The sequence below is a fragment of the Leptodactylus fuscus genome, chromosome 6 (genome assembly GCF_031893055.1).
Source record: "Leptodactylus fuscus isolate aLepFus1 chromosome 6, aLepFus1.hap2, whole genome shotgun sequence".
In the NCBI taxonomy this organism is placed as follows: Eukaryota; Metazoa; Chordata; class Amphibia; order Anura; family Leptodactylidae; genus Leptodactylus; species Leptodactylus fuscus.
The window spans coordinates 121435921-121462141 of NC_134270.1; the positions used below are offsets into that span (position 1 = coordinate 121435921).

Consider the following 26221-nt stretch of genomic DNA (forward strand, 5'->3'; position numbering starts at 1 on the left):
ACTGGTCACTAATGACAAAGGTGCCTATACGTCCCTGTATCCATTGTGTGATGTTGCTTTCTCTGCGCATGCTTTAAACATTGTATGTGAAGTGCACTTCATTGACTCAGTCACGACTTCGCTCCCAATCGTTTACAATTGCGGCCATCTTCTTGAAGACCATAAACGATAGCGTGTAACATATTATTGTGCTAACCCAAAATGGATCCATGAGTAGAGACGGGGTTCAAGAAATATTTTATCACCGGTGATCTATAGTACGGTCATATCACTCAACCCACTGACCCGGCACACGCATGCGTTTTCCATTGTAGCCATGTAGCGCATGCGTGAACTTAACTCTACCAGGCGCGTGCATGAGAAGCGCATGCGCGTTATCTGCTTATCAAACTCAGCGCAAGTGTCTTTGGCTTCGTCCTAGGCTGAGGACATGCGCACTGTGTAACGCCCCCCTCTCGGCGCGCATGCGTAGAGTTTTTCCTTGGTCCTGAGCCAAGGCAAGGCGCGCCCCCGACACGGAGCGGGCAGCGGCCACGTAGCTGCGCGACACCGGGAGCGCGCACAGAAGGGGGCGCTCGGTGTTGTGACGTGAACGGCGGAGGAGGAGGAGGACAGGAAGGAAGCTTCCCGGGAGCCATGGACCGAGACAACCCGGGAGGGAGGGTGAGTGAGACAGAGAAGGAGCCGGGCGGGAAATGCAGGCCTAGTGTATTATGTGAGGTGGAAACCTCAGGCCGAGGCCTAGACAGAGCCAGATAGTGATTGGAAAGTGACTGCACAGAGCAGGCCTGAGGGGCTAGGCCACAATAAGTGTGTATGATATCAAAATCTGCAGGCCATGGTGGCCAGGAGTGCTGTGCATTACTAATGTGAGGGCTCACATCTCTAGCAGGCCGTGGCCTAGGGAGGGGCAATTCATAGCTGCTTTCTGCCATCACTTATCTAGCCCACCTCCTCATATTAACTATAGGGATAATAACAATTTATCTGGTGAGAAGTTGTGCCTGATACATTTATCATTGCAGACCCCTACCCCTTGTACTATTATTTCACATGTGTGTTTTTGTTATCAGTGTGACCATACTGGACATGACACAACTATGTGTCTTGTTGTCATTTGTGTGCCATTTTTAGGTGTAAAGAATGGCGCGCTACTAGTCAGTTTGCGTACTATGTCTAAATTATGGGCTGTCACTTTTACATGGGAGGGGGCGCTTATTTGGGAACTATCTGGTTTGTGATCTTGCCAGCGATTTAAAAAGTGGCTGCTATCTACTTGTAATAGATAATCGTGGTAGATCCACTTATTGACTGATGGCGCAGGCTCATTCCTGACTAAAACTGACCATACACATCAGATATTTATCTGCAGATCTAGCTGGATACAGTAAAATCTGCCGAGAATCCAATCATACCCTTAATATGCTTCTAAAATAAGCTGGATATGCCGGTAAATATCTCATGAGCATTTCCAGTCTTAGGCTTTGTTCATATAGGCATTAGTAGCGTCCCTCAAAGATGCCAGTAAATATAGCAAAGCAAATTGAAATGACTGATACTATTATAGACAGTGGGGGTCTGTTATTTTCGGTGTTTCTCGCCTATGATGAAACAGAGCAACAGAAATAATACAAGCTTGGGATCATAGCTCTGTTACCCTAAATGCTAGTGTATAGTGTTGTGTCCCTACTGCTCCTTTGTGTAGTGTATAGGAATCTACAGTTTATTTCCTGTAGCTGTCTCTGGTAGGACTATAACCTCCAGCATACATTGACAGTCCTTCAATGGCAGAGCATTCTGGACCTTGTAGTTTTCCCACAGCTTGCAGACCATTGGTAGAAATGACTGTAAAACAAGACTGTGCAAATTACAATTTGAGTGTAATGAAGAAGTGTCAACAATGCCCAGAATTGTAATTGAATTTTAATATTCAGATTATTTGTCATTAGCTTTTCTCCTGTCTGTATATGATCCTTTAATTATATCCTATGTACTAATTGTCACTTTACTGTACACCAGAATGACCAGCGTCATTTTCTTTGAACGGAGCACAATCACAGGTTAGACTGTTCATGAAATATTCATTGGTCACATGGACCAAATAAATGCCAGAAGAAAGCTATGAGGCTTGTAAATGACTTGATTTCATTTTAGAAGACCGCTCCATCTGCAAGGTTCCGACCCCCCCCCCTTGTGTCAGGCCCGATTCACATCTGCATTCGGGAAACCTCTGCATAAATAAAGGCTACCCAAGGATACCTGCGGACCTCATAGACTATAATGGGGTCCGTGTGGTTTCTGCATGAAAAATGCGGAGAGAAAAGTGCAGCTTTCATGTGGATAGGTAAACGGAGTGGCCTGAACGCAGATGTGAATCAGGACTTACATGGGACTTATCATAGATTTTTCTGTGGATTTTAGGTGCATTCAAACAATACATTTCAAGGGTAAAAATCTGCAGTATAAATTGACATGCTGTGGATTTAGATTCTGCCCTGAAGGTTGATTTCCTTTGCGTATGTTTTTTTTTTTTCTGTGGAGTGTGAAAAATGTTTAGCTGACAACGTAATGCACAAGCCATCTTTTGCACAAGTTTGCGGACAGAAAATATGCAGCTTGTACTTTAAGATGTCCTTCTAACATGTAAATAGTGGGTACACTCATACCCACTGTACTGCCCCCCAAAATGGTGCCCACAGATTTTGAATACTGTATGTTGATGGAAGTATGCAGGAGCTGCATGTAGCCCAGTAAGGGCTCGTTCACATCTGCGCCCAGGCTCTCCATTATGCAGGTTTCCGTTTCCTGGCCGAAACTGATCAGGAGACGGAAACCTGCAGTCATTTTTCAAACCCATTCATTTGAATGGGTTTGAAAAGTGTCCGGCCATGGGCGCCGGTGAGTGTTTTGTGCTCTCCGCGGTGAAACCAGTTTCTTTTTAACCGGACATAAAGTCGGACATGCAGGACTTTGTATCCGGTTAAAAAATAACCGGTTTCGCCGCAGAGAGCACAATACGCTCACGGCCGGACACTGTCTGACAGGTTTGCGTCTTCTACCGGCAGAAGACGGAAAACTGAAAACGTAGATCGGGCACTGGTGTGAACCCAGTGTAAGGAGAAGAGTCATTCAGTTGCCCCATGTATTCATTATTACATTGGTAGGTCACTATTGCATTGGTAGGTCACTATTGCATTGGTAGGTCACTATTACATTAGTAGGTCACTATTACATTGGTAGGTGTGTGCAGTTGAAGTGTCTTTTTTTTTCCGTATTATTTAGAAACTCAGGCAAAACTGACACTGTGATATTCCTGGTGACACAGAGATGCAAAGAACTCAAAAGAGACACTTTTGGGCTACTCCCTCAGGTTGTGTAGAAGTTCTGCCCAGTGTTCCTTTAATTTTAGAGGTAGGTCAGTGCATACTGGACCTGTATTTTCATCAAGGCAGTAAATCTGCGTACACAATACATGCTCAGCCCTGGTATTTACATATGTTTGCATTGCAGTCCGGCCTGGAATTACAGGTGAGGAGCTGTATATGTATTCATGCTTCACCTCTACCTATTTATGATGCTGCTAAACAACTATAGGAATAAATGTGTCCTTCATAGTCTGCTCTCCGTTGTCTCTCACGGTTATAATGCTGGCATTAGATGTCAAGGAGCGACAACATCTAGAGATGTACTGTCTGTAGGAGCCATAAGAAGGATATGGAAAAACATTGGAAACAAATACTAGACACTCCTTCTTTCCGACAAGATGTTTAACTTTTACATAGTATTCAGTTTCTTGTATGTATTAAAGGACCAGTAAACCTACAAAGCCTCTCTTGCAACTTCAACCACCCTCATCCAAACCCTCTGTAGCTCCCTGGGCAAACAGCCATTCCTATTGAGCCTGCTTCTTATGGGAACAAAATGTTTTTCCCTTAACATCTGCTGTTGAGGAGAATTGTCATACCCCTATAAACTGTAGATTTTCTCAGCTGGTCCAATTGAAATCAGTGTGTTGGGTTTACCTTTCTCTGTATACAGGCATTGCAAAGGGGTATCCACAAGATATTGGGCAAATGTTGGATCATTGGGGTTCTAACCGCCTGGTTCCCTTGTGATCAGGAGAACGGGGGACCGATAATCAGTGGAACGTCACTGCTTGTGTACGTGGCAGTAAATGGAGTGCTGATTGCACAAGCCCACTGGCACTACATTCATAAGGACGAGGCATGGGAGACTCTCATTCACCCATTCTTCTGATTCCTGGGTGACCCCGTGGTTGAACCCCTCCAGTAATCTGATACTTGTCCCCTATCCTATGAAACAAAAAGAATATTAATGTCAAAGTGTGCTGAAGAGGAACTTTTCTGCCTCAGTTTCTCTCTTACCATGTAAAAATGAAGATGAGATAGATAACCTTTATTTCCCTCTGTTTCCCATGAAATTGCATCTATTTTGCTGAAACTGTATTTCACAGTGGATTTTCTGCCTGCAAATCTGAGAGTAAAATCCACAGCCTTGTCTGTATGAGTGGCCTTACTTTTAAAGGGAATTTATCACAAAACGGGCCCCTTTGTAGGGATTGTCCCACTGGTAAATTTTTTAAATGGCTTATATTGGCATAACAAAATGAAGTAACACCTCACTGATTCCCAATCCCCCCCATCACGTATTCTGACACTTTCCAGATTCCCGCTGGTGTCTGTAATTCCAGGTCCCCCTGGATGTGCAATTATTGCCCATTGAGTTCATCAGAAACCGTATACTTGACCCTCCATGGCCAATGATTGGCTAAGCAGCCATTTCTGGTGTGTCATGTGGAGTGTGGAGGGGCCACTGGTATCTGGGGAGCCCCAGAACAGGAAATTGCTTTTGTCATGACTTTTTTTTTTTGCTTGAAAGATGACCATTTGGACAAATAAATATTCAATAAAGAATGTGTAATAAGCCCCTATAATGTGTGCTCAGTGTTCTTTAGGATCACGCACAGGAATTTGGAGCTGATTTTATGGTGAGTTCCAGCCAGTGACAGGCGCTGAATAAGGAATTTCCTGGCTTGATCTTGCCATGGATTTTGTAGCTGACCCATTGTGTCTGAGGATAATCGGAGAGCATGCCCGCAGCGGAACGCTGAAGCTCTGCCTAAGCTTTCCCTTGTAGATTCCACATAGCCATAATTTTGAGAGAAAGCTGAGGTGGAAAAACGTCTGCTGTGTGAACCGACCCTAAGTGTAATTACAGTGCAGCACTTCTAGCAATCGCACCCACTAAAGGCACAATACTATCCGCAGCTTATATAGAGGCTTATACTGGTTTTGGAGGAAATCTTGTTCTCTGTCATGCAGGGCTGAGTCCAAAGTGACCAACTCTGGCTTCTAAAATACATTCTGTTGGAGGTCATTTGTTCATCATGTCACATGTGAATGCCACCTGCACTGTAGTTGTATAAAGTGCACTGTATGTCCCAGCATGGCCTGTGCTGCACAAGGCATTGACACAGCAGTCTGTCTCTTATCTCTCATTCTTAATACACTGCTTTAAAGCTTTCTTCTTTACACTCCAAGTTTTTGGTGACTTTTCTCATAACTGGAATTTTCTTGTGTAAAGAATACATATCTGTTTATAAGCCATGTAAAACGAATGGTTCACAAAACGGTCTTTGTACTTTGTGTGTGTGTCTGAGGAGTTATTTTGTTTATTTGTAACCCCAGAGATCCATCGCCACCTCCCTTTCCTCAGGTAGTTTTACCTTGTCTTCTGGGTCTTATTACATGTAGTGCTAGAAAAAAATAGATGTCTGCATAGTTAGGTTTATATTCACACTGATAACATGTAGATAGACATGAAGTTTGATTCCTTTTGGAAATGAAACATTTACAGCATGAAGTTGAGTCCTCCGCTTGCAGGGGCTGCCTCTTCAGAAGATGTTGGCCATGTTTCAATGCAAGTAGTGATGGCAGTCATATCCATCTCAATTATTGGATGGCACTTCTAGTCTGTGTTAGTGAGAGAGATCAGGAATGAAGACCGTAAGGAGCGCCGCCTTGTCAGAGGGTTTTACCTGGTATTGCAGCTCAGCTCCATACATTTGCCTTCTTTCCTGAGCTCATGACTCCTCTATAGTTTTTTGGGATGCAGTTTCAGATTAATTGTATATTTGACAAGAGTAGAAATGTGACACTACTGATGTATGTGAAGGGTTTATTACTGGGTCATTGAACACATCAGCTTGTGGAATGTTTTGTCCATTTGTAAACTCAAGGTAATTCCTGATTTTTATTTTTTTTTTGTTTAGGGCCTGTTTTGTTTTTTTTTCCTCCCATGAACAACATTTATCACCTATCCATCCATTTAATGGATAATAAATGCTTGCTAGCTGGGGGCCCAACTGCAGAGACCTGCACAGTTTTCAGGAACAGAACTGTGTGTCTCCCCCACCCCACCTGAATGGAACAGCGGTATTGCATGTCTGATGCCCCCTATTCAACTCTTTGGGTTTGCTAGAGATTGCTGAACACTGTGCTTTGCTATACTTGGCAGTCCCAGAGAGTTTGATTGAGTTGGAGCGGACATCGGTGACTGCTGCTACTTTTTACTGTATAATATACTTCTGTGATACCTGGTACTGTGTAATATACTGCTGTGATACCTGGTACTGTGTGATATCCTGATGTGATACCTGGTACTGTGTGATATCCTGATGTGATACCTGGTACTGTGTGATATCCTGATGTGATACCTGGTACTGTGTGATATCCTGCTGTGATACCTGGTACTGTGTGATATCCTGCTGTGATACCTGGTACTGTGTAATATCCTGATGTGATACCTGGTACTGTGTGATATCCTGATGTGATACCTGGTTCTGTGTGATATCCTGATGTGATACCTGGTACTGTGTGATATCCTGATGTGATACCTGGTACTGTGTGATATCCTGCTGTGATACCTGGTACTGTGTGATATCCTGATGTGATACCTGGTTCTGTGTGATATCCTGATGTGATACCTGGTTCTGTGTGATATCCTGATGTGATACGTGGTTCTGTATGATATCCTGATGTGATACGTGGTACTGTGTGATATCCTGATGTGATACCTGGTACTGTGTGATATCCTGATGTGATACCTGGTACTGTGTGATATCCTGATGTGATACCTGGTACTGTGTGATATCCTGATGTGATACAAGGTATAGATCAAATCAAACAGGCTTTATTGGCACGTCCGAATAGATATTTGGCATTGCCAAAGCTAGTAATGTGTGTGTGTGTGTGGGGGGGGGGGGGGGGGGAGTGGTGGTGGTGGGGTCGATTTGGGGTACTATGTGATATCCTGATGTGATACCTGGTACTGTGTGATATCCTGATGTGATACGTGGTACTGTGTGATATCCTGATGTGATACCTGTCTCCTGACTCCCATTAGCCCCTTTTATTCTGTATTGTGTATACTTTTTTTCTTTGAGAGGACCACCCCTGTAAATAAAAAAACTAACGGAAAAAAACAATTTTTGTGTGCAAACTTTGGGGGTTGGTTCAGAGAGGTTACTGTACTGTAGCAGCGCTGCTGATGGGATTTAGGTAAGGCTGGATTTACATCTGCGTTAGAGTCTCCGTAGGAGACTTCTCTGCAGATTCTGCCTAAAATCGGCAAAAACCTGGTAGACCACATTATAGTATATGGGGTCCATAGGCCTTTTAAGCTGACAGGGTCTCTTTTGAGTTACCATACCCATGTGTGAACCTAGCCAAAGTACGTTGTGCTGTAGATTGTAAAAAAAATGCAGCATGTCACTTATTTCTGATGATTTCCCCCAATGCAGTGTACAGCTTAAAAGACATAGGAGGGCTGCAGAAAAACCTAAAAGTGAGCAGCAAAAAACCCCATCTGATTTCAGGTGGTTTTAGCTGTGGCTTCTTGCTGCAGTTTTTCCTGCAGAAAATGGGCCGGTTTTTGGAATCTTGGCATGTCTGCTGCAGATATTTTTCTGCCATGTTCGCATGGGGTTAGCCAGAGTACCGTCCACTTTGCAGGTACTGTAACAGACTGCTGTTTTTGCGGCAACTTTTTCGCTATGTGGGGCCAAAAAGTCCGGAGCAATACAGCCCTGTTGCCCACTGTAGCAATTGATGGTAATCTGAATATATTGAGGTTGGGTTCCATTTTGCAGGCACAATTGCCTTGCTGTACAGATTCTGAAGTTTCCAGTGCGTTTTGGGTGGCTGTAGATGTTTTTATTGTAAATCTCTTTGTGCTTGGAGGAGGTAATAATATATACCTATACCTGTCCCAACCATGCTGTTTTCAGCATTTGCACAAAAGCCTTATTGTCCGTGTGACACCTGTGCCAATGGTTGGGGATAATTGTAAGTCTCAGGTGTGTATTTTCAGTTTTTCTATAAATGTGCAGAGCTATTTCAGGTCTCCGTGTCCTGCAATACTTTGGCCAGGAATGTGTAAATAACGAATCTTTTGTAGGACAAAGAGGGGAGGATGCAGGTTACCAACCATGTGTGTAATAGATGAAGGATACGTTGCAAGGTGGAAGTGGAAGCGTCTTCTAAGCAGGAACGTATCAGCTACTGTGTTCGTGGCCTAGTTAGGTAATATGCAGTAGGGCCGGTATCTGCCTGACTTTATTATCTTGAAACAAAAAGAAAGAAAGAACAGCACCGAGCCGTATCTAGTGTGGTATAGTATTACAGGTGAGAGATGACAATTTGGTAGTGCATGGGACTCTCACCTGGAGAAGTTGTGAGAAATTCACAACTACTTAAAGCGCCTAGGAACCAATCACAGGGGGCTCCCTCCCTGGGTGGATAATAGCAGCAGATATTCCGTCACCCATGGTTGAGAACAATAAATAGATGGACCAAAAGAAGGATCTGCGCTCCACTCGTCCAATAAATTTCAATCGTTTATTAGTTCGGACACACAACACGTTTCAGGCATACGATTGCCCTTTCTCAAGTGCAATGAACTGGGGTTTCTGATTTGCTTTTGGACACCAGCTTCACATCTGCACTTACAGCCAACCAAATCAAAAAGGTGAAGAATACAGAAAGCTTCATCTTTCACCGTCTTATCAAGGCTCTAAATCTTCCATGTACTGTACTCAGGATGAGAGGAGCTAACACTCCAGCAATCCCATACATTTGCTTATAGTTCCTTTCCAGATCTTTAGTATAAGGCAGCAGTGTATATTTCTTGGTTAATTCCCCTTGGCACACAACCTTTGTAACTTTTGCATTCAGTTATAAAGTCTTCTCCCCCTGTGACACAGGTATAAACACTGGAATAAAAAGAAAAACTAAAATGATAGTCGGGTTTTGCTGTCCGCTTGAAAAGTCGGGCATCTTTACGAACGGACAGTTAAGGACAGGCACGGAGTGCAAAAGAACGCACCCGATCGCCATTTAAATGAATGAAAAATGTCACGGACACAGCTAGTGTCCGCTGCTAGTGTCCGTGCAAGATTTTGAATGGACACTAGCAGCGGACACTACCTGTCGGACAATGACGGTAGTGTGAACGGCCCCTTGGTCCTGCCACGTATGAGGGCTTAGGTGCAATTTTTCCCATATGGTCCTTCTTGTAAATAGAAGTGAGCTGCAATAACATGCACGTTTGGGATGTTCAGCAGTCCGTGGTGTAATTTGGTATCAGAAAACGAAATTTCACAGATGAACATTAGTATAGGACGTTCTACAGCACTTGAGAACCAATTTAAGACAATAAACCATTCATATGTGCTTAGAAAATGGATGGATTTAAACTGGGCACTTTGGGACACTAAATCCCCATGTCTTACCTAGAGGTCAGTCTCAGACTCTTCACTGGTGCTCCTGGGACGGTGCAGTTCTTCAGTGAAGCTGAAAGCGTCCACTCCGTCATTTAGTTGAGTGCTGTGAAATATCCAATTCTGAGGTATAATACCAGTCAGGGCTGTGCCTGGATAATGGCTGCCGTGTAGTTCACCTAATGGGAGACTGACCCTCACCAGTCAGATATTGAAGGCATTTCCTAAGGAATAGAAGTCCTGTAATACTCCTTTGTCTTGCTGACCACATACACTAAGATGCGACTTAGATACATCACAAGAACGTCTTATCAATACTACAGCTACAAGTTTGTGTTACTCCTTTTTTTGAGCAACGAGAAACCTTAGATCACCTAATTTTAGTGATACTGTGCACCTCTGAAGATTTGAATATCTCCTCATACATTGGCAGGTTCTGAGCAGTACGTGGTGTATGGGTGGGTAATTTGATAGATTGTCTAGAGATAAATGAATCGACGTGCCTGTCTTGTCCACAGAACCCAATAAGAAAATCCATTTACCTCTTCACATCAGTTCATCAAAGTGAGTCTCCAACCCATCGAATCACGTCACCCAATGCTTCCTTTGTGTGGCAAATAAGCTGCACAGGATTCATGCAAAATACACAAGTTAGCACACAACAGATTTGTTGCAGAAATCTTTGCAAAAAAATTGTTTGTGCAATGTTTGTAAAGATGCGCAGTCCCTATTCGGATTCAGCTGCAATGAATCTTCCTGTGTGAATATATCCTCATTCTTCTCCTTCCAGAGTGTGGCTGCACAAGTTGCCAGGCAGTTATGTTTGTTACATGGAACAGTTATGTTGTTGTTGTTTTTTTTTTTTTTGTTGTTGTTTCTTTTAAATATGATATTTCGTGATGACAGTTCTAGATAATGCTCACCAGTAATTATTGTCCTCACAGCCAGTGGAACATTTTGGCTGTGGTGTTAGTGCCAGGCTTCTTGGACCTATATCATATAATGGAGGATGCCGAACATGCAAATAAGTGTGCATGATAGTTTAGGAATATCCTTTTTTTAAGGGATGCTTTACCTGTAACTTACCTGCAGAACTGTGTGGTTGTTGGCATTCACTTTGAAACTATGCAGTTTCTTGGTCAGAACTGCGTGTTGGTGAAGATTTTAGCTGCGTGGCATCCATACAGTGGCAGCTCGGTGGTTCATTTATTTGTCTGTAGAATGGAAAATCATACAATTTTCCATTTTACTTGTATTTAAAATACTGCTGCTCTCATACGTGTATGGGGATGTGAGCCTCAGAGCTAAAAACAGAACAGGTTCAATTCCTGTCCGTTTTGCGGCCTGGGCTCACTGCATGAAATCAATGTCTTTAGTGGCATATCTTCCTTGTGCCGCTTTCCTATGGACTTTGTTCGTGTGCGTGTAGCACAACAGACCTGATGAGATGATGCTGTAATAACACTGTATATAATCTGACAAGTATGTTGATGATTTAGATGATGATGGTTTTTCCAATAGTGTGAATACACCAACAGACATGATGCTTTAGAAATACTGTATATACTAATAGAAATGATAACGGGATGATGCTGTATACTGTGTATACGTTAACATTCATGGTGATGTAATAGTGACAGTAATAATGTATATATGCACAGAGACACGATGGTGAGATACTAATGTATTAAAAGACTATATAAAGACACTTGATGGTGTGGTAATACTGTACTCATGTGATATGATGCTGTAGTAATACTGTATACACTCTGATAGACCTGATCGTGAGGTACCATTGTAAATAAGGGTCTATATACAGTGGCAGACATAATGTGGTAATACTATATGTTCATTGACAGAGATGATGCTGTAGGAATACTGTTTATAAACTGACATGACTTGATGGTGTAGTAATATAGTAAATGTACTGAGAGACATAAGATGCAGTAGTAATATTGTATCTATACTGACAGACCTTATGATGCGCTGATGCTGTAAGAATAGATAGATATGATGATCCGATATATCTGCAGTACTGGTGTATATTCAGCTAGTGGTCAGCGGGGCTACTGGCATGTAACAATGACTAGGAGCTGCTTTGTTCAGAAACAACACAGAGCTAATATTTGATGTCGTATCCTAAGGATAGTCCATTAGTACTACACTGGGGGTGTGTGTGTGTGATAGATCTATATCGTATATAGAGTATGAGAGAGAGAGAGAGAGCGCGTATATTCTTAATAAAGATATGTGGTAGGGCTACATCACCACATAAGCCTGCCTTGTTCATACAGCTGCATTTATCAATCTGGGTCTTACCAGGCCGAGGGATGCTCACCCTGCCTGCTATAGGCTGGTTTCTCTCACATGACTTGTCTCCATGGACTGATAGCGTTTCTGTGAAGAATGACTGCTTCTTTTGTGATATTTTTTCTTAATAATCAGCTTTTTCACAGACTGATGCACCCAGCCCCCTTTCCCGCTACAGCTGCCAGTTCTGCAGTTGCACAGTAGCATAAATCAGCAAATGTACATTCATGAGTAGCGAGTGATAAATGATCCTGTCATAACCTTCAGAGATGCCAAATGATTGTCTACAGGTTTAATGGGGTAGTGACTGGAAATATGTACAGAATTCTGCAAGGTGGTCAGAATTGTCGGCATCCCTTGACCCATGTATTCAGCGTTAATGGACACCTGTCACCAGGTCTAAAAAGCCCATTGAAATACATCTGTCATAGACCTTGGGTTTAGTGGTCCAAATTGCCCTATTTTACATCCATCTGTAATTTAGGAAGAAAAAAAATTCCTTATATTTGCCCAGAGATGAGTCTGCTGACTCTCACCGGACTCTTCTCTGGTGCTCCTGGCGTCTGCGCAGGTCTTCATTGAAACCAAGGAAGTACACACTAAACTCGCGTTCCATAAGGACCTGTGGATGGTTTAGTGTCGTAATCGCCCTGATGGATTTTCTTCAAATGCACAGCCCTAGTGTTAGTATAGTTGATGGGTTTTTTTCATCCATAGAGCACATCCTTTTAACGGATGCACAAAATGGGTGCAGAAAACAGACGGCCATTTGTTTACATAGACATCTATGTAAAACAAGAACAAACGGAGAGACACCGCACATGCTTGACCACTGCTCCATTCCTCCTCCTATGTGGTCATGCAGCGAGGAACAATAGAGAGTTTGGAGGCCATTAAATGATGTACAGGTAGCCTATATACTTTACATCAATAAACTATAAAGCAACCTGGACTTATTAAATGAGACTGATACACAAGGAGAGGGAGCCCTGCCCATGATGAGAAAAGAGCAGTATCTGCGGTTAGAAGCCTGTTCTATGTTATATAGTGAAGGCAGGGTTGTCTTACTGCAGGATGCAAGTGTTTCTCAAAAGATGTCTTGTTAAGCTTCTTTTGAAAGTTTGGGTAGCGGGAGAGAGTTTGATGTGCTGGGATAGTGACTTCTAGATGATGGTGGTGCATGGGAGAAATCATGAGAATAATGTGATGTGACAGAAGAAGGTCTTACAAGAGCCAGATACCATGATGCCATTGTCAATATTCTGCAATGACTTGGCAGTTCATTGAGTAGCCAGGAAAAAGAAGCTTAAAGAGAGTCTGTTAGCACAAAAACATTTACACCAGCCCTATAATTTGTGTCTATAATGGCCGCTTAATTTTGACAAAAATCTTTTTATTCTTCTGCAAGTGAGCTAAGAGTGCATTTGGAGCATGCAGGGGAAAGTTTAGACTACGGCACTGTTGCTGGGAGGGGTATTAAGCTTAAGGAAGAGCTTGCTGCAATGCTTATCTGCCCCAGAACATGCCCTGGCCCAGAACATGCACTTTTTATTTCATCTGCATGGGATTAAAAAAAAAACTAATGTTTTTTGTTAAAATTGAGAATATGTTCTATAAACAAATTCTATCACTGAGCTCACAGTTCTGCGAACTCTTTAAGGTACTGGGTCTGGTTTAATAATTTTTTTCGTTGCTGACAGACTCCCTTTAACTTCTCTGGTCTTATTCTGTCTGCTCTTAAAGGGGTTTTCCAAGACTTAAATATTGATGACCTGTTCTTTCCATAGGTCAACAATATGAGTATGGCTCTGACACCCAGGACCCCCAAAGATCAACTGCTTGAACATATTACTGCATATATACCAGATGCATATTGTGGACGACAGTAGTTTTTTGGGGGTAAAAAAACCCAAACAGAAACAGACCTCCACCTTTTTTGGGAAAACATTTGAACTACATTGTGACTTTTAAAAGTGAATTGTTCTTTATTGAATCTAAACTCTATTAAATACTATTTTTTATATTTTCAGGCAAACCTTTCAGTGGATCTTAAGATGTAGTTGTGACCCTGTATCCCTGGAATACTAAAAAATAAAAACAAAAGATAAAAACTACTCAGTGTCTTATGAACATCTTTTCATAAACTTTACAGTAATCCTTTCAATATTAAGATATGTTGCGTCCTTCAAACCTTCAGCCTGACCCAATGGGTCAAGCCGCCAACTCCTGCCAAAAATTACTGGACGTTCGCCCTGCTGATGTTACTGGGATGGGACTAGATGATCCATTGCGAGTTAGTGTTCCACCTCCATTTTACCATACAAGTCAAGAACTTGACTTATCAAATAAGCAATTCAAAAGAGAAACAAGTGGACCTTATCCTGTTATGATGGACACTAAACCTGAGCAGCAACCCTTTTTCCGGGATAGTAAACCAGCCAACGAGGTTCGACCTGTTAAAGGTGAAAGACAAAATTCTGGAGAATCAGAGGATGACGATGATGACGACGACGATGATGATGACGACGATGATGAGGAAGAAGATGAGGATGATGTGAATTACAAAAGAGAGCAAATAATTGTAGAGGTGAACCTTAATAACCAAACCTTAAATGTCTCCAAAGGAGAAAAAGGTGTTGGCAAGGACCCTTCACACATGAAGACTAGTAGTGATGAGGATGCAGGTGACTCTGGGGACGACGACCAGGACAGCAATGAGGATGACGAAAACGAATCTCGTCCTGCTGGTGATCCGACCAATATGGAACATGTTAACCAGGACCAAAAAACTGAGAACTCCAACATGTTGGTCAGTGATGGAGCTGCGCTGGCCAACAATCCTAATAATGAACAAGTTACAAGTGGTGAAGCTCCAAAACGGAAGAAGAAAACACCCAAAGAGCCTAAATCTCCCACAGACAAGGGAAAGAGTGAGGAGAAGGAGACCCTTACTTGTGACAAATGTCCACGTGTATTCAACACACGATGGTATTTGGAAAAGCACATGAATGTTACACATCGGCGGATGCAGATTTGTGATAAGTGTGGCAAGAAGTTTGTCTTAGAGAGCGAGTTGTCGCTTCATCTTCAGACGGACTGTGAGAAGAACATTCAGGTATGTCTCCTATAACGTGACATATTTACACGACTAATGCTTGCGCTGTAGCCTGCCGTTAGGGCTTTACTTAAGGCTTTTTTTTTGTAGAGCTACAGAAGAACGAAGGTCATTTTAGAGCAGATGAAGCAATGGTGGGAAGCCAAAATCAACTGGAAATTTCTATGACGTTTTGTAACTTGTCCAAATGGCATCTTCTGTTCCGATAGGAGATTTTCTTGGCATATAAATTATACAAGAATTTTCCTATCACTCTGTTCGGGCGACTTGAGCAAGTGGTAAAAGAAATTCAGTTGATTTGATGCCCATGCTTCTATATCCTGGATGAGCTGTTCAACATTGTAGTTTGCTTCAATCTCTCATGCAGGCAGTGGAGCCAGTATTTACAACCTGGACCAATATTTCACTGAACGATCAGACTTTAGTCCTTAGTTCAAAATTTTTGCATGTATGACCATATAGATTTTTTGTCAAATCTGCAACAAAATCTGTCTGTAACACAAGTGGATTTTGTTGCGGAAATGCAGCAAAACCCATCTAGAAAATGTGTCTCAGATTCATTCTTGTTTGCATGTATCCTTGTGATGAAATGCCATCGGACCTTATGATAGGCCATCAATATCACTTTGGTGGGAATCTGACACGTGACTCTTGACAGCACTGGAATGAGCACAGGTCTGCAGTAGCTCTCATTAAAGTGTAACTCCAATTTTATTTCAGATTTTTTTTGTTTTGGGGGTGGTTTTTTGATGAACATTTTTACAAGATACTTAATTAACCTATGAAACGTTTAAAGAGGACCTTTCATGGTTTGGGGCACATGCAGTTCTATATACTGCTGGAAAGCTGACAGTGCGCTGAATTCACTGTCGGTTTTCCCGATCTGTGCCCCGGGTAAAGAGCTATCGGTACCCGGTACCGTAGCTCCTTACAGTCAGAAGAGCGTTCCTGACAATCTGTCAGGTACGTCCTTCTTCAAAGCAGCGCCTATCGCGCGGTGCTGTGTGAGCGGGGAGGAATGCCCCCTCCCCTTCTGATAATACTCGTCGATGGACGAGCACTGTGAGCAGATGGAGGGGGAGTTCCTCCCCGCTCACACAGCACCGCGCGATAGGCGCTGCTTTGAAGAAGGACGTACCTGACAGATTGTCAGGAACGCCCTTCTGACTGTAAGGAGCTAGGGTACCGGGACCGATAGTTCTTTACCCGGGGCACAGATCGGGAAAGCCGACAGTGCGCTGAATTCAGTGCACTGTCGGCTTTCCAGCAGTATATAGAACTGCCTGTGCCCCAAACCATGAAAGGTCCTCTTTAATAGAAAACCAGCTCTAAAATTCTCCCTAGCCACTCTTTAACTGAACTGCTACCAGAGAAAATCAGTACACATTTATATTGCCAAAGATGGGAATGGTCACTTCAAATAGCACTCTCTCTGCTTACTTATTACTAGTTAAAAACACGGTCAAGAATTTAAGCTTTATATACAGCAGTTCTTCCTGCATATAAAAATCACATTCCCGACATTGTTTTTAACTAATGGTATCTCCGTTTTTCTTCTACATAGAGCTGCAGTCTTGACAGCATATGACATATGAACGCTGAGAATCTCAGTGTTCAGGTGATACCTAGGCCATTTGAAATGACCCCCACACACACCCCGTTGGCTACAGCTCTACATGTTGTATTGAGTACCGGTGGTATTCTCTGGCAGGGATTAACTAGGTAGGGCATTTATAGTGGGAACTTTACAGCCTGTTTTCTATTAGAAGAAAGTTAGCTTAATTAAGTATTTTACAAACCTCTTCAACAAACTCCCCAACACGATAGCAAAAGAAAAAATGGAATTAGAATTTAAGGTTCTGTCACTTGCCAACTTCAGTCTATGCCAGATGTGTGTGTTAAGAGGCTCGCTAGATGTATACCTCTATTGGGAACTCTGATGTATTCTACAGTACGTCAATATTTGCTCCCACTGTAAATAATGGAAAATAACCTTTATGCTGTCCCCTGCATGGGAAACTGTGTTAGACTACACTTTTAATATTCTTTGACTAAAAAATGCTATTCTTATGTAAACTCTTTTGACGTACACTGGGTAGAAACGGATCTTTGGACAGATTGGAGGTATATGTTGACGTATACTACTCACGTGTTGTGTACAAAAATATGGTATAAACAGAGCCTTAAGTGAATGTTCACCATGTTACTGTTTACATGTAAAATTATTGTACATAGAAATTTCAGTAACTCTGTAAGTAGCCCTACTACTCCAGAGCTGCATTTACAGTTCAGCTGGCTTCAGTGCTCAGGTCTTCTAGCATTCCTTGCTGACTTAGGGTCTGCATGGGGCTTGTCTTAGTTATTTGCATTTGAGCAAATAACACTATCCCAAGTAAAGATTAAGTCACACACATGTACTGTGAGGGCCGACTGTCTTACCTGTTTCCCATGACAGCCAGCAGAACTGTGAATGTGTGTATGGACTATAAGCTCATGACCAGTATGGGATACGTAATGTTATTACAGAGGGAGAAATTCTGTATGTAAACTGTAACTTATATGTTTGGGACCTGTAAAATAGACTGGTTCCTGTTAAAGGGTGTTGTTGTTTTCTAATCGTATTGTGATACATTTTATATATGATCTTGAACATGTGACTCACTAACCTTCATCGCAGATATTTATTTATGTTAAGGTCATTCCCACAACTGCATATGTAAAACTTCTTTCCTTCAAACAGGGTTCCTGTAATATGGCCAAAAAGATGGTGAGTAATGGCGCATGGAGATGGCCGCGGGGGACCACCAGGATATTCATTTGCATTTACTCTTATTTTAACAGTTCACCATTTCCTGATCTTATGAGATACTTTTCCTGTACGTTTCAATGGGATGTTATAAACGATTTGTAAATGGCTGCTGAATTTCAGATAACCATGTTATTAAAGAGGCTTGTCTATTGATACAAATGGCAATAAATTGAATATGCATTTTAGAGAAACTTAGTAAAGTATTGATGTTAAAAAAAAAAATAAAAAAAATACTGCAAAATAATCAATTTTTCTTTGTGCTATCACTCATCCTGGTGGTAAAAGAGTTCTGCGTGTGCCGTTCTTGGCTGTGCCTTTTTTTTAACCACTTCCTGACCGCCCATAGACTATATACGTCCGGGAAGTGGTTGCCTTGTTCTGACAGGACGTACCTGTACGTCCAGTCAGAACACAGCAGCTGCACGGAGATCATGCAGCTGATTTCAATGGGAGCCAGCTGTAACTTCAGCCAGAGCTCCCAGAGAGATGGCAGGGAAGATTTATTACCTCCCCTGCTATCTCGATCCTGTACAGCGCTCAATGAGCGCTGTATACTGTATACACAGCTATGGACGCTGCCATAATTCAGCTGCCCTCTGACCCAGCAGACAGGTGATCCGTGATCCGCCGGGAGCAGAGTCTTGCAAAAGCTGCTGGGTCCTACAGGACCCCAGATCAGCTCAGTAAGCTGTATATACAGTGTGCAGGAGGCTGGATTCCAACTGCATCTGGGGTTAAATGTACCAGCCCCAGTTATAGGAGAAATCAGCCTCAAGTACAAAAAAATAAGTGATCAGATGTCCCCAAAGGTCTCTTATCACCTTATGGGGACACAATCTGGAAAAAAAATAAAATAAAAATATAATAAAAAAGTTTTTAAAAAAACGTAAATAAAATAAAAAAATAATTAATACGCTAATAAAACGCCGTTATTAAAGGTTGTAGCCCCACCCCCGACAACACCATACAAAATAAAAATTACTGTAACAGAGAGGAAAAACTATTTTATAAAGTTTTTCAGTGACCCTTTGTGTTATTAAATAAAAAAAATAATAAATTGAAAACCAGACACAATTTCCCTCCTATTTTGTTTATATTTTCCCGGATATAAAAAAAATTAAAACACATTTGAAAATAAAAATAACATAAAAATAAAGCCCTATGTGTCCCCGAAAAAAGACGCAAAAATTAGTTGACTGAGACATACGAGAAAAATTTTACAGACCTCAAAACCGCACATACATAATAAACCTAAAATGTGTCTGGTCCTGGACCACAAATTGGCCTGGTACTGAAGTGGTTAAAATTTTTTTTTAAAGTCAACTGTATTGGCTGCCACGCTGGATCTTCCATCTATTGTTATTATCTATTCTATTATTGTGTTTACTTGGAGTCTGAAGTTTCTAATTCCATGCATAGATTTGAGATTATTGTCGTCCATCACCTGGAGCGGTTTTTGTGGGTGAGCTGGTATCACACACTACAGAAGACTACAGTACAGTTCATGTTGTTTCGTCAGTAAAAGAAGCATGGATATAATTTAGGCTGGTCTTACACGGCCGTAATGTAAGTCCGCAAATGGTCCGCAATTGAGGGTTTTCAATTGCGGACACATTATTGTCAATGCAGCCTCTTACACCAATACACGGATATTTTATCTGTGGTGTGGCCGAGCCGCAACCGTGGTCCTCAATTTATAGAACATGTCCGTAATGGCCGTGAATGATGGCAGTGCGGCAGTTTACAGGCATCTGCAGTGTCTATGTTGGTGATCAGAAACTTACGGAGCGTAAAATCATTACGGTAGTGTAAGACCGGCCTTAGGCTAGGCATCTTTGAAAGAAACTCCAGCATGGGCAGCAGTAATGTAAATGTAGATATCCTGATATAGACTTCAAACAATTAGGGAAAAGCTAGTCCATCCTGAACCTTCATTCTTGTCTTGTTCTTGATAAGTGGAAGAGCAGCACAGAAAGGTGGGTGCTTATCTATTTTTTTTTTCTCCTGACTGCTTGGAGTCTATATCAGGATGTGTGCTTTTTCACTGAAAAGCATGGGATAGTCTGTATCCAGCCTAATAAATTATATCTCTGCTTCTCTTACTTAGGATACAGCAGAAGCTGTACTGTATTGTACTGTGCACGTGTGACTAACAAAGCCTCACTACCATGACATACCTTGACATTTTGAGCAGACAATTCTATTGTTTCAGAAATGGTTTGTAATTGATACTTTACAAAGTTACTGTAAAATGCATATATAATTTAGTTGATGTCATTTGTATTGATGGCACAACCCATTTGCTATACTTTTTGACTTTGGGCTTTTACCAGGTAAAGAGACTGCGGGACATAGAGGTTACTATACATCTGGCTGGCTGGCCCCTTATTTACCTTGTCATGATCGGTTGTAAGGGCCACCTGACAGCAAGTGTTCTGTTTCCTTGCAGCTCCACCACCAGGCATTACATGTTTTCCATTAAAATAACTGCTTAAAGGGATTTTCCAGGCAAAAAATATTTTTTCAAAAAGGTCTGTTAGTGTTATTAACAGGGTATTAAGTGCAACCAAATACATATAGCAGTGTTTTGAGTGACTTCTGGGTTTCCCTCTGAGCTCCTTGCATATTCTGCATTTATTTACATGGAGATCTTCCTAATCTGTTTTCTTATGATTATTGATGCATTGTGCTTTACTCGGAGCTGATTCACACCACCTCCCTCTCTCACACACTCCCCTTCCCTGTTTTTGTAGCTAGCCTGCCCACGACACCTTCAGCAGCTATCTTTAGAATCATAGTCCTCACTCAGTCAGTAACCTTCTCCTTTGTCTGTAATATTGTAATCACTTCTGTATGTCATCATTACAGTCACACAGAGAAAGCTTCAAGACAACAATGAATTCTTCATGTTTTTTTTGGCATTTGGTATATATATACTGCTCAAAAAAATAAAAGGAAGACTTAAACAACACAACTCCAAGTCAATCCACCTCTGTGAAATCCGTATAATGTGCTCCACAGTGGCCCATGAGCAGTTTAATGTGCTTCACAATGGCCCGTGAACTGTATAATATGTTCTACAGTGGCCCCCACAAAGTATAATACATTCCATAGTGGAGCTCGCACAGTATAATATGCTCCACAGTGGCCCGCGAACAGTATAATATGCTCCACAGTGACCCCCACAAAGTATAATACATTCCATAGTGGAGCCCATACAGTATAATATGCTCCACAGTGGCCCGCGAACAGTATAATATGCTCCACAGTGGCTCGCGAACAATATAATATGCTCCACAGTGGCCCCCGCACAGTATAATATGCTCCACAGTGGTCCATGAACAGTAAATGTTCCACAGTGGCCCCCACAAAGTATATGTTACAAAGTGGCCCCTTGCACAGTATAATATGGATTGCGCACTCGCAGTCCATGTTATATGGCACTACATGACTCTTTGGAGCTGCTGACACAAACGCTTTGTGATGTGTAACAGCCAACTCCTCCTCTTTGACCTGCACAAATCAGCTGTTCTGCCAGCTGCTAGTGGATGGGACTATACAAGTAACAGGAGTTTCACAGCAGCCTCATGCACTGCATAGTGGTGGTTCTGGGGAATTGCAGCAAGGCTCCTGTTACTTGAATAGAAACAGGCTGCATGCACTAGCAGCTTCCCATGACTAGAGGCTGCCAGAGCAGCTGATCTGTGTGGGCTTTGGTTATCACATCCCCACAGATCAAAAATTGATCTGTGGATAGATAATCAGTACGAATAATCAATTCGGGCCTGACATCCCCTTTAGCTCCTTGCAGAGGTAAAGGTAAAAATAAAAAAAATTCAATTGAGTGTCCAGCCCTGCTAAAAATCCCTAGGCTTCCCCAACTTAAATTGGATGTATAAGGATCTAGTGAGGTTGTGTTTTAAGCAGACTCTGTAAGCGCACATCTGTAGTATAGCTCCCTATTATTTAAGTGTCTGCTGACAAGGTATTTATGTAACTGCATAGTCCCTGAGAAAGTGCTTAGATAAATGGCAGACATGGACCATTAACTTATTCCTGTGGGACCTTGGTAATTGGATGCTTGTTAGCAAGTTTTCTCTAAGAGAATGACTTTTGCTGTTTTATACTTGGTGTTTGTGTAGAGATCTCGTAATTCTGTGTGGCCTCTAGGATGGAGCTTTTGGACCACTAATTTAGGCTACATGTTCTGGAAAAGCGGCTTTTTTTATCTGGATATTGCTGCTTTTTTTCTTTTTTTTTCCTTTCCTTTGAGGCAAAGTAATGGGAAATGCAAAGGAAGCAAATAACTCTTCCTTCTTCTGGCCAATCCTCTCTTGGCTTTGGCTGAAAGAAAGCCACAAAATCTGCAACAAAAAACCCCAGCTTTTCTTCAACATGCAGCCTCAGTATTAGGGCTAGTTCACACGGGGATTCCGCATGTGCCCATTCCGTCGCGGCTGCCGGTCGCTGAATCAGCCACGGAATCTGCCTGAAGAAAGGGCAGCTCGCGGGAACAAACCGCTAGCGGGAAAAAGAACACTAGCAGTCTACATAGACCTCTGTTGCGAGGGAGTGGATTTTGAGGCGGATTATGCAAAAACCGCCCCCTCTTGCCCCACGTGTGAACTAGCCCTTAGACTCCTCAGGACTTGCACAGGTTACATCCAGTAGTGTTAGATTAGGAATAAACGCCTATTTTGTCCAGTCATTTTCTTGTAGTTTAAAGCAAAGTAAATAGGTCTGACTTGTAGTACCAGAGACCGCCTATAGAATAAAGTGGTGCTTGAAAATAGGTAATCTGATAGCATTCTGTATGAATTTTTTTTTATTTATTGAAGAATTATAGTAATGTCATAATATGTTGCAGGTTAACCCCTACCCCGCTGCAGGCATTTTTTGATTTTCTTTTTTGACTCTCCACCTTTCAAACTTCATAACTTATTTTTCCGTTTACAGAGCCATATGACGGCTTAATGTTTGAGGGACATGTTGTCCTTCATAATGGTATTATTTATTATTCTGTAGGAATTCCTGGGAAACTGGAAAAAAATTATTAGAATGGAGTGAAATTGAAGAAAATTGCGTTTATGCAACTTTCTTATGAGCTTGGTTTTTACGGCATGACGGGTCTCCCGTACGATTCCAAGGATTTTTTTTTTTTGCGGGTCTAGATGTCTAGATGTACTTTTTAGTTATTTACAGTTTTGGGGAATGTCTGATGTTTTGATCACTGTTTATTCAAATGTTTATGGGAATTCGCTTCGGACCTCTGCTGTAGAATTTAGCGGAGAACCAGTAGCTATGGTGGCCGCTTTGCCATCATCTTTAAAGACCAGACATCTGCTGAAATGGTACGGCAGGTGTCGAGGAGTGGTTAATGGTCCAAATACATTACTTCTATGTAGTGCATTTATAACAGACTATCTTCACATCTGCGTCAGAGTCTGTCCTATGCAGAGTCTGTGTGAAATCGCTGATGTAAAAGGTCCCACAAGTCTGACTCCGGAGTTGTCTGTGAGAAAGAAATGGAAACCCAACAGACCCCTATATAGTCAGTGGGGTCTCTAAGAATCTTTTGTTCTCCATTGTTAGACAGGTCTGTATTATTATTTAATCTGTTCTAGTGATCCTATGATGGATTAACCAATTCTGCTGTATACTTTAGTATTGCCCTGTAGTAGTCCGATATGTACTCGTAGGTATCCTTCTCCAGCTGGCTGTAATTTCCAGGAGCTATTGATTCTGAGATCAGAAACCTCTTCTAAGCCATAGATCACTGATGTGTTAAACGGTTTGCCCACGATTACAACTTACTACCTGTCTGCTGGGTGGCAGATGTAGTGTTGATAAATGGCAGTCTAGCGGCTGGGACCCCTACCAGTCATGATGATTGGATGTCCCTTGAACCCCTGATCAGTGGGTGTACCATGAGACAGGCCCTCACCACTCCACTACTTATCCCTTTTTCCTGTGAGTGGAGAGAATTTTTATTCATGGGCAAACTTATCAGTGGTGGATGCCTCATAGTTGTACAGGGCTTATCTAATAAAGACAACCCAGAGTAAGTCATTTATGACCAGGCATTTCCCCGACAGCATCCATTGTAAGGGAAATGTAGCATTATCTTACTGCTATTCAGGTAAATGGCAGGTACTTTATGGACAGTCTGTGTTTTCTGACTGGGTTACAGAACATAATAGAGCATATGCCCTAGAGGAAATCGGCTAAAGTAGCATATAAGCCATATATTGGGCAAAAATAGTGTTCCTATTATTGCTGTTAGTGTATTATTGACTAATGCATAGTTTGTTGAAAGGTTGGTATACTTTAGCGGACCTTTACCACCTTAATAGGCGCCACCCTCATAATTCCGGTACAGTTGGAATGTATACTCTAGACCCCGCTGTTCTGAGTGAGCAGTCAGTGCTCAGGTATAGTGGGAGCTAGAGAAACATATCTTACTGCATCAGAATCAGTGGCGTGGCGCCTATTACGGGATAGTGAAAGGTCCTCCTTATTGTGCTTATCCACTTGGAATTATCCTTTATCTATTAGGAGGGTCCTATGACTATAAGCAGGATCATCCACAAGCTTTTCCTTTCCATCTGATCAGTGGAGGTTTCTGTGAGCTGCAAGTGAAATGGAACAATTTCTTCCAGGATTCCCTGCAGATGACAGCTGATAGCCAAGGGCACCATGCAGTGTTACCTCTGACATCTTTACTCACTTCTAGGTCCTGGGAATTTGTGGCATTAAATCTCATTTTTTGTTAGGTTTAAGAGTGAGTCTTGATTTTAATCTCGATTGTAATATGTTAAAGAAACTAAAAAAAAAGTTTAGTTAGCCGGCCCAGTGAGAAGAATTCGATATATGTGATGCCAGCTTCCTCGTCCTACCATCCAACTATTACCTATAGTGAAGAAGAAACTGTTAGTCGTGGTCACAGCAGCAGGACAAAGCCTGCATGGAATATATCAGACTCCATAGCAGAGATAGCAGCAATTTCACAAGTGTGATAACATCTGAATCCCAATTCTTTGAAATGGCGAATACATTGAATGAATATGATGAATTTCACAGCCGTGCTCTCTATCTTTTACAAAACAAGGCCATTTACAGTAGCCCTCCACCTCTATCATTTACAGTGCTAGAGTCATGAGGTTCCCTTTGATGGGTTAATAATGGGTTTCATATAAAGCAAAATCCATATCATTTAAGGCTGTCTGCTGTGGGACGTCCCTGCAGCTCAAGCAGTTTATAATTTTGGCATTGCAAAGAATGAAAACTGCTGCAGAATCCACTGCAATAGCTGACCGGTTCCAAACTCTCAGTGAAAAACACTTTATGCTGTGGGTTTTATTCCACTCTGTGTGCATGGATTATATAAATTCTATTGTCTATTGATTGGTTTAAATTTTACAGTATTTTGCAGTCTAACAGGTCCAGCGATTTGCGGCTAACCTGCCGTGAATTCATGTGTGACCCCAGTCTAAAGGATATGTGTGTGTGTGTGTGTGTGTGTGTGTATATATATATATATATATATATATATATATATATATATATATATATACACTTATATAATGTCTCAATGTTGCTGCTTTTCTTACCTTCTCTGTACTAAATGTTGTATATAGGACAGTCCTGGACCTACAGTCATTCACATTTCTCCTCTTCTCCACAGTGCATCACATGTAACAAAACGTTTAAGAAGCTCTGGTCCCTCCATGAGCACATCAAGATCGTCCATGGCTACGCTGAAAAGAAATTCTCCTGTGAGATCTGTGAGAAGAAATTCTACACAATGGCACACGTCCGCAAGCATCTTGTTGGTAGGTTCTAGAACGTCCACACGCCTCTTAAAATAGATTGCATCTTCTAATTCAGCCTTTCCCATCTTGGGTGCAGCGAAAACTTGCCAGGATTTCCATGGCACTCCAGTGGTAAGATAACCACATGTCTCAATGTCGGTTCTGTCTGTGTCCTCAGGACACAAAGTGCACTACTAGGGTGAAGCAAGAAGTCTTCATCTTCCTGCTAGATCATCCATGCTGTGGCTAGTACTGGGCCTGCTGTATGGAGCTGAAGATTTGTACAGAGCCTTGTGGAAAATCTTACTTTCTTACTTGTGTGGGGACCACCGGAGGAGAGCATTATACTAAGTGATAGGCTACTAAGATGACATGAG

The 26221-nt window shown here is 41.9% G+C and overlaps 1 protein-coding gene across 2 annotated transcripts in view; it reads left to right on the forward strand.

Moving 5' to 3' along the window:
- The first annotated feature begins 464 nt into the window (after positions 1-464).
- ZNF652 (zinc finger protein 652) overlaps positions 465-26221 on the forward strand; it is a 30671-nt gene continuing 4914 nt past the window's right edge. The window contains exons 1-4 of one of the 2 annotated variants that reach the window (XM_075277174.1): positions 465-663; positions 14140-15224; positions 17965-17991; positions 25718-25865. In XM_075277174.1, the coding sequence (XP_075133275.1) occupies positions 14283-15224; positions 17965-17991; positions 25718-25865 (1117 nt within the window). In that variant the 5' untranslated portion in view covers positions 465-663; positions 14140-14282. The remainder of the gene's footprint in view (positions 664-14139; positions 15225-17964; positions 17992-25717; positions 25866-26221) is intronic. The other variant, XM_075277175.1, reaches the window with a different exon arrangement.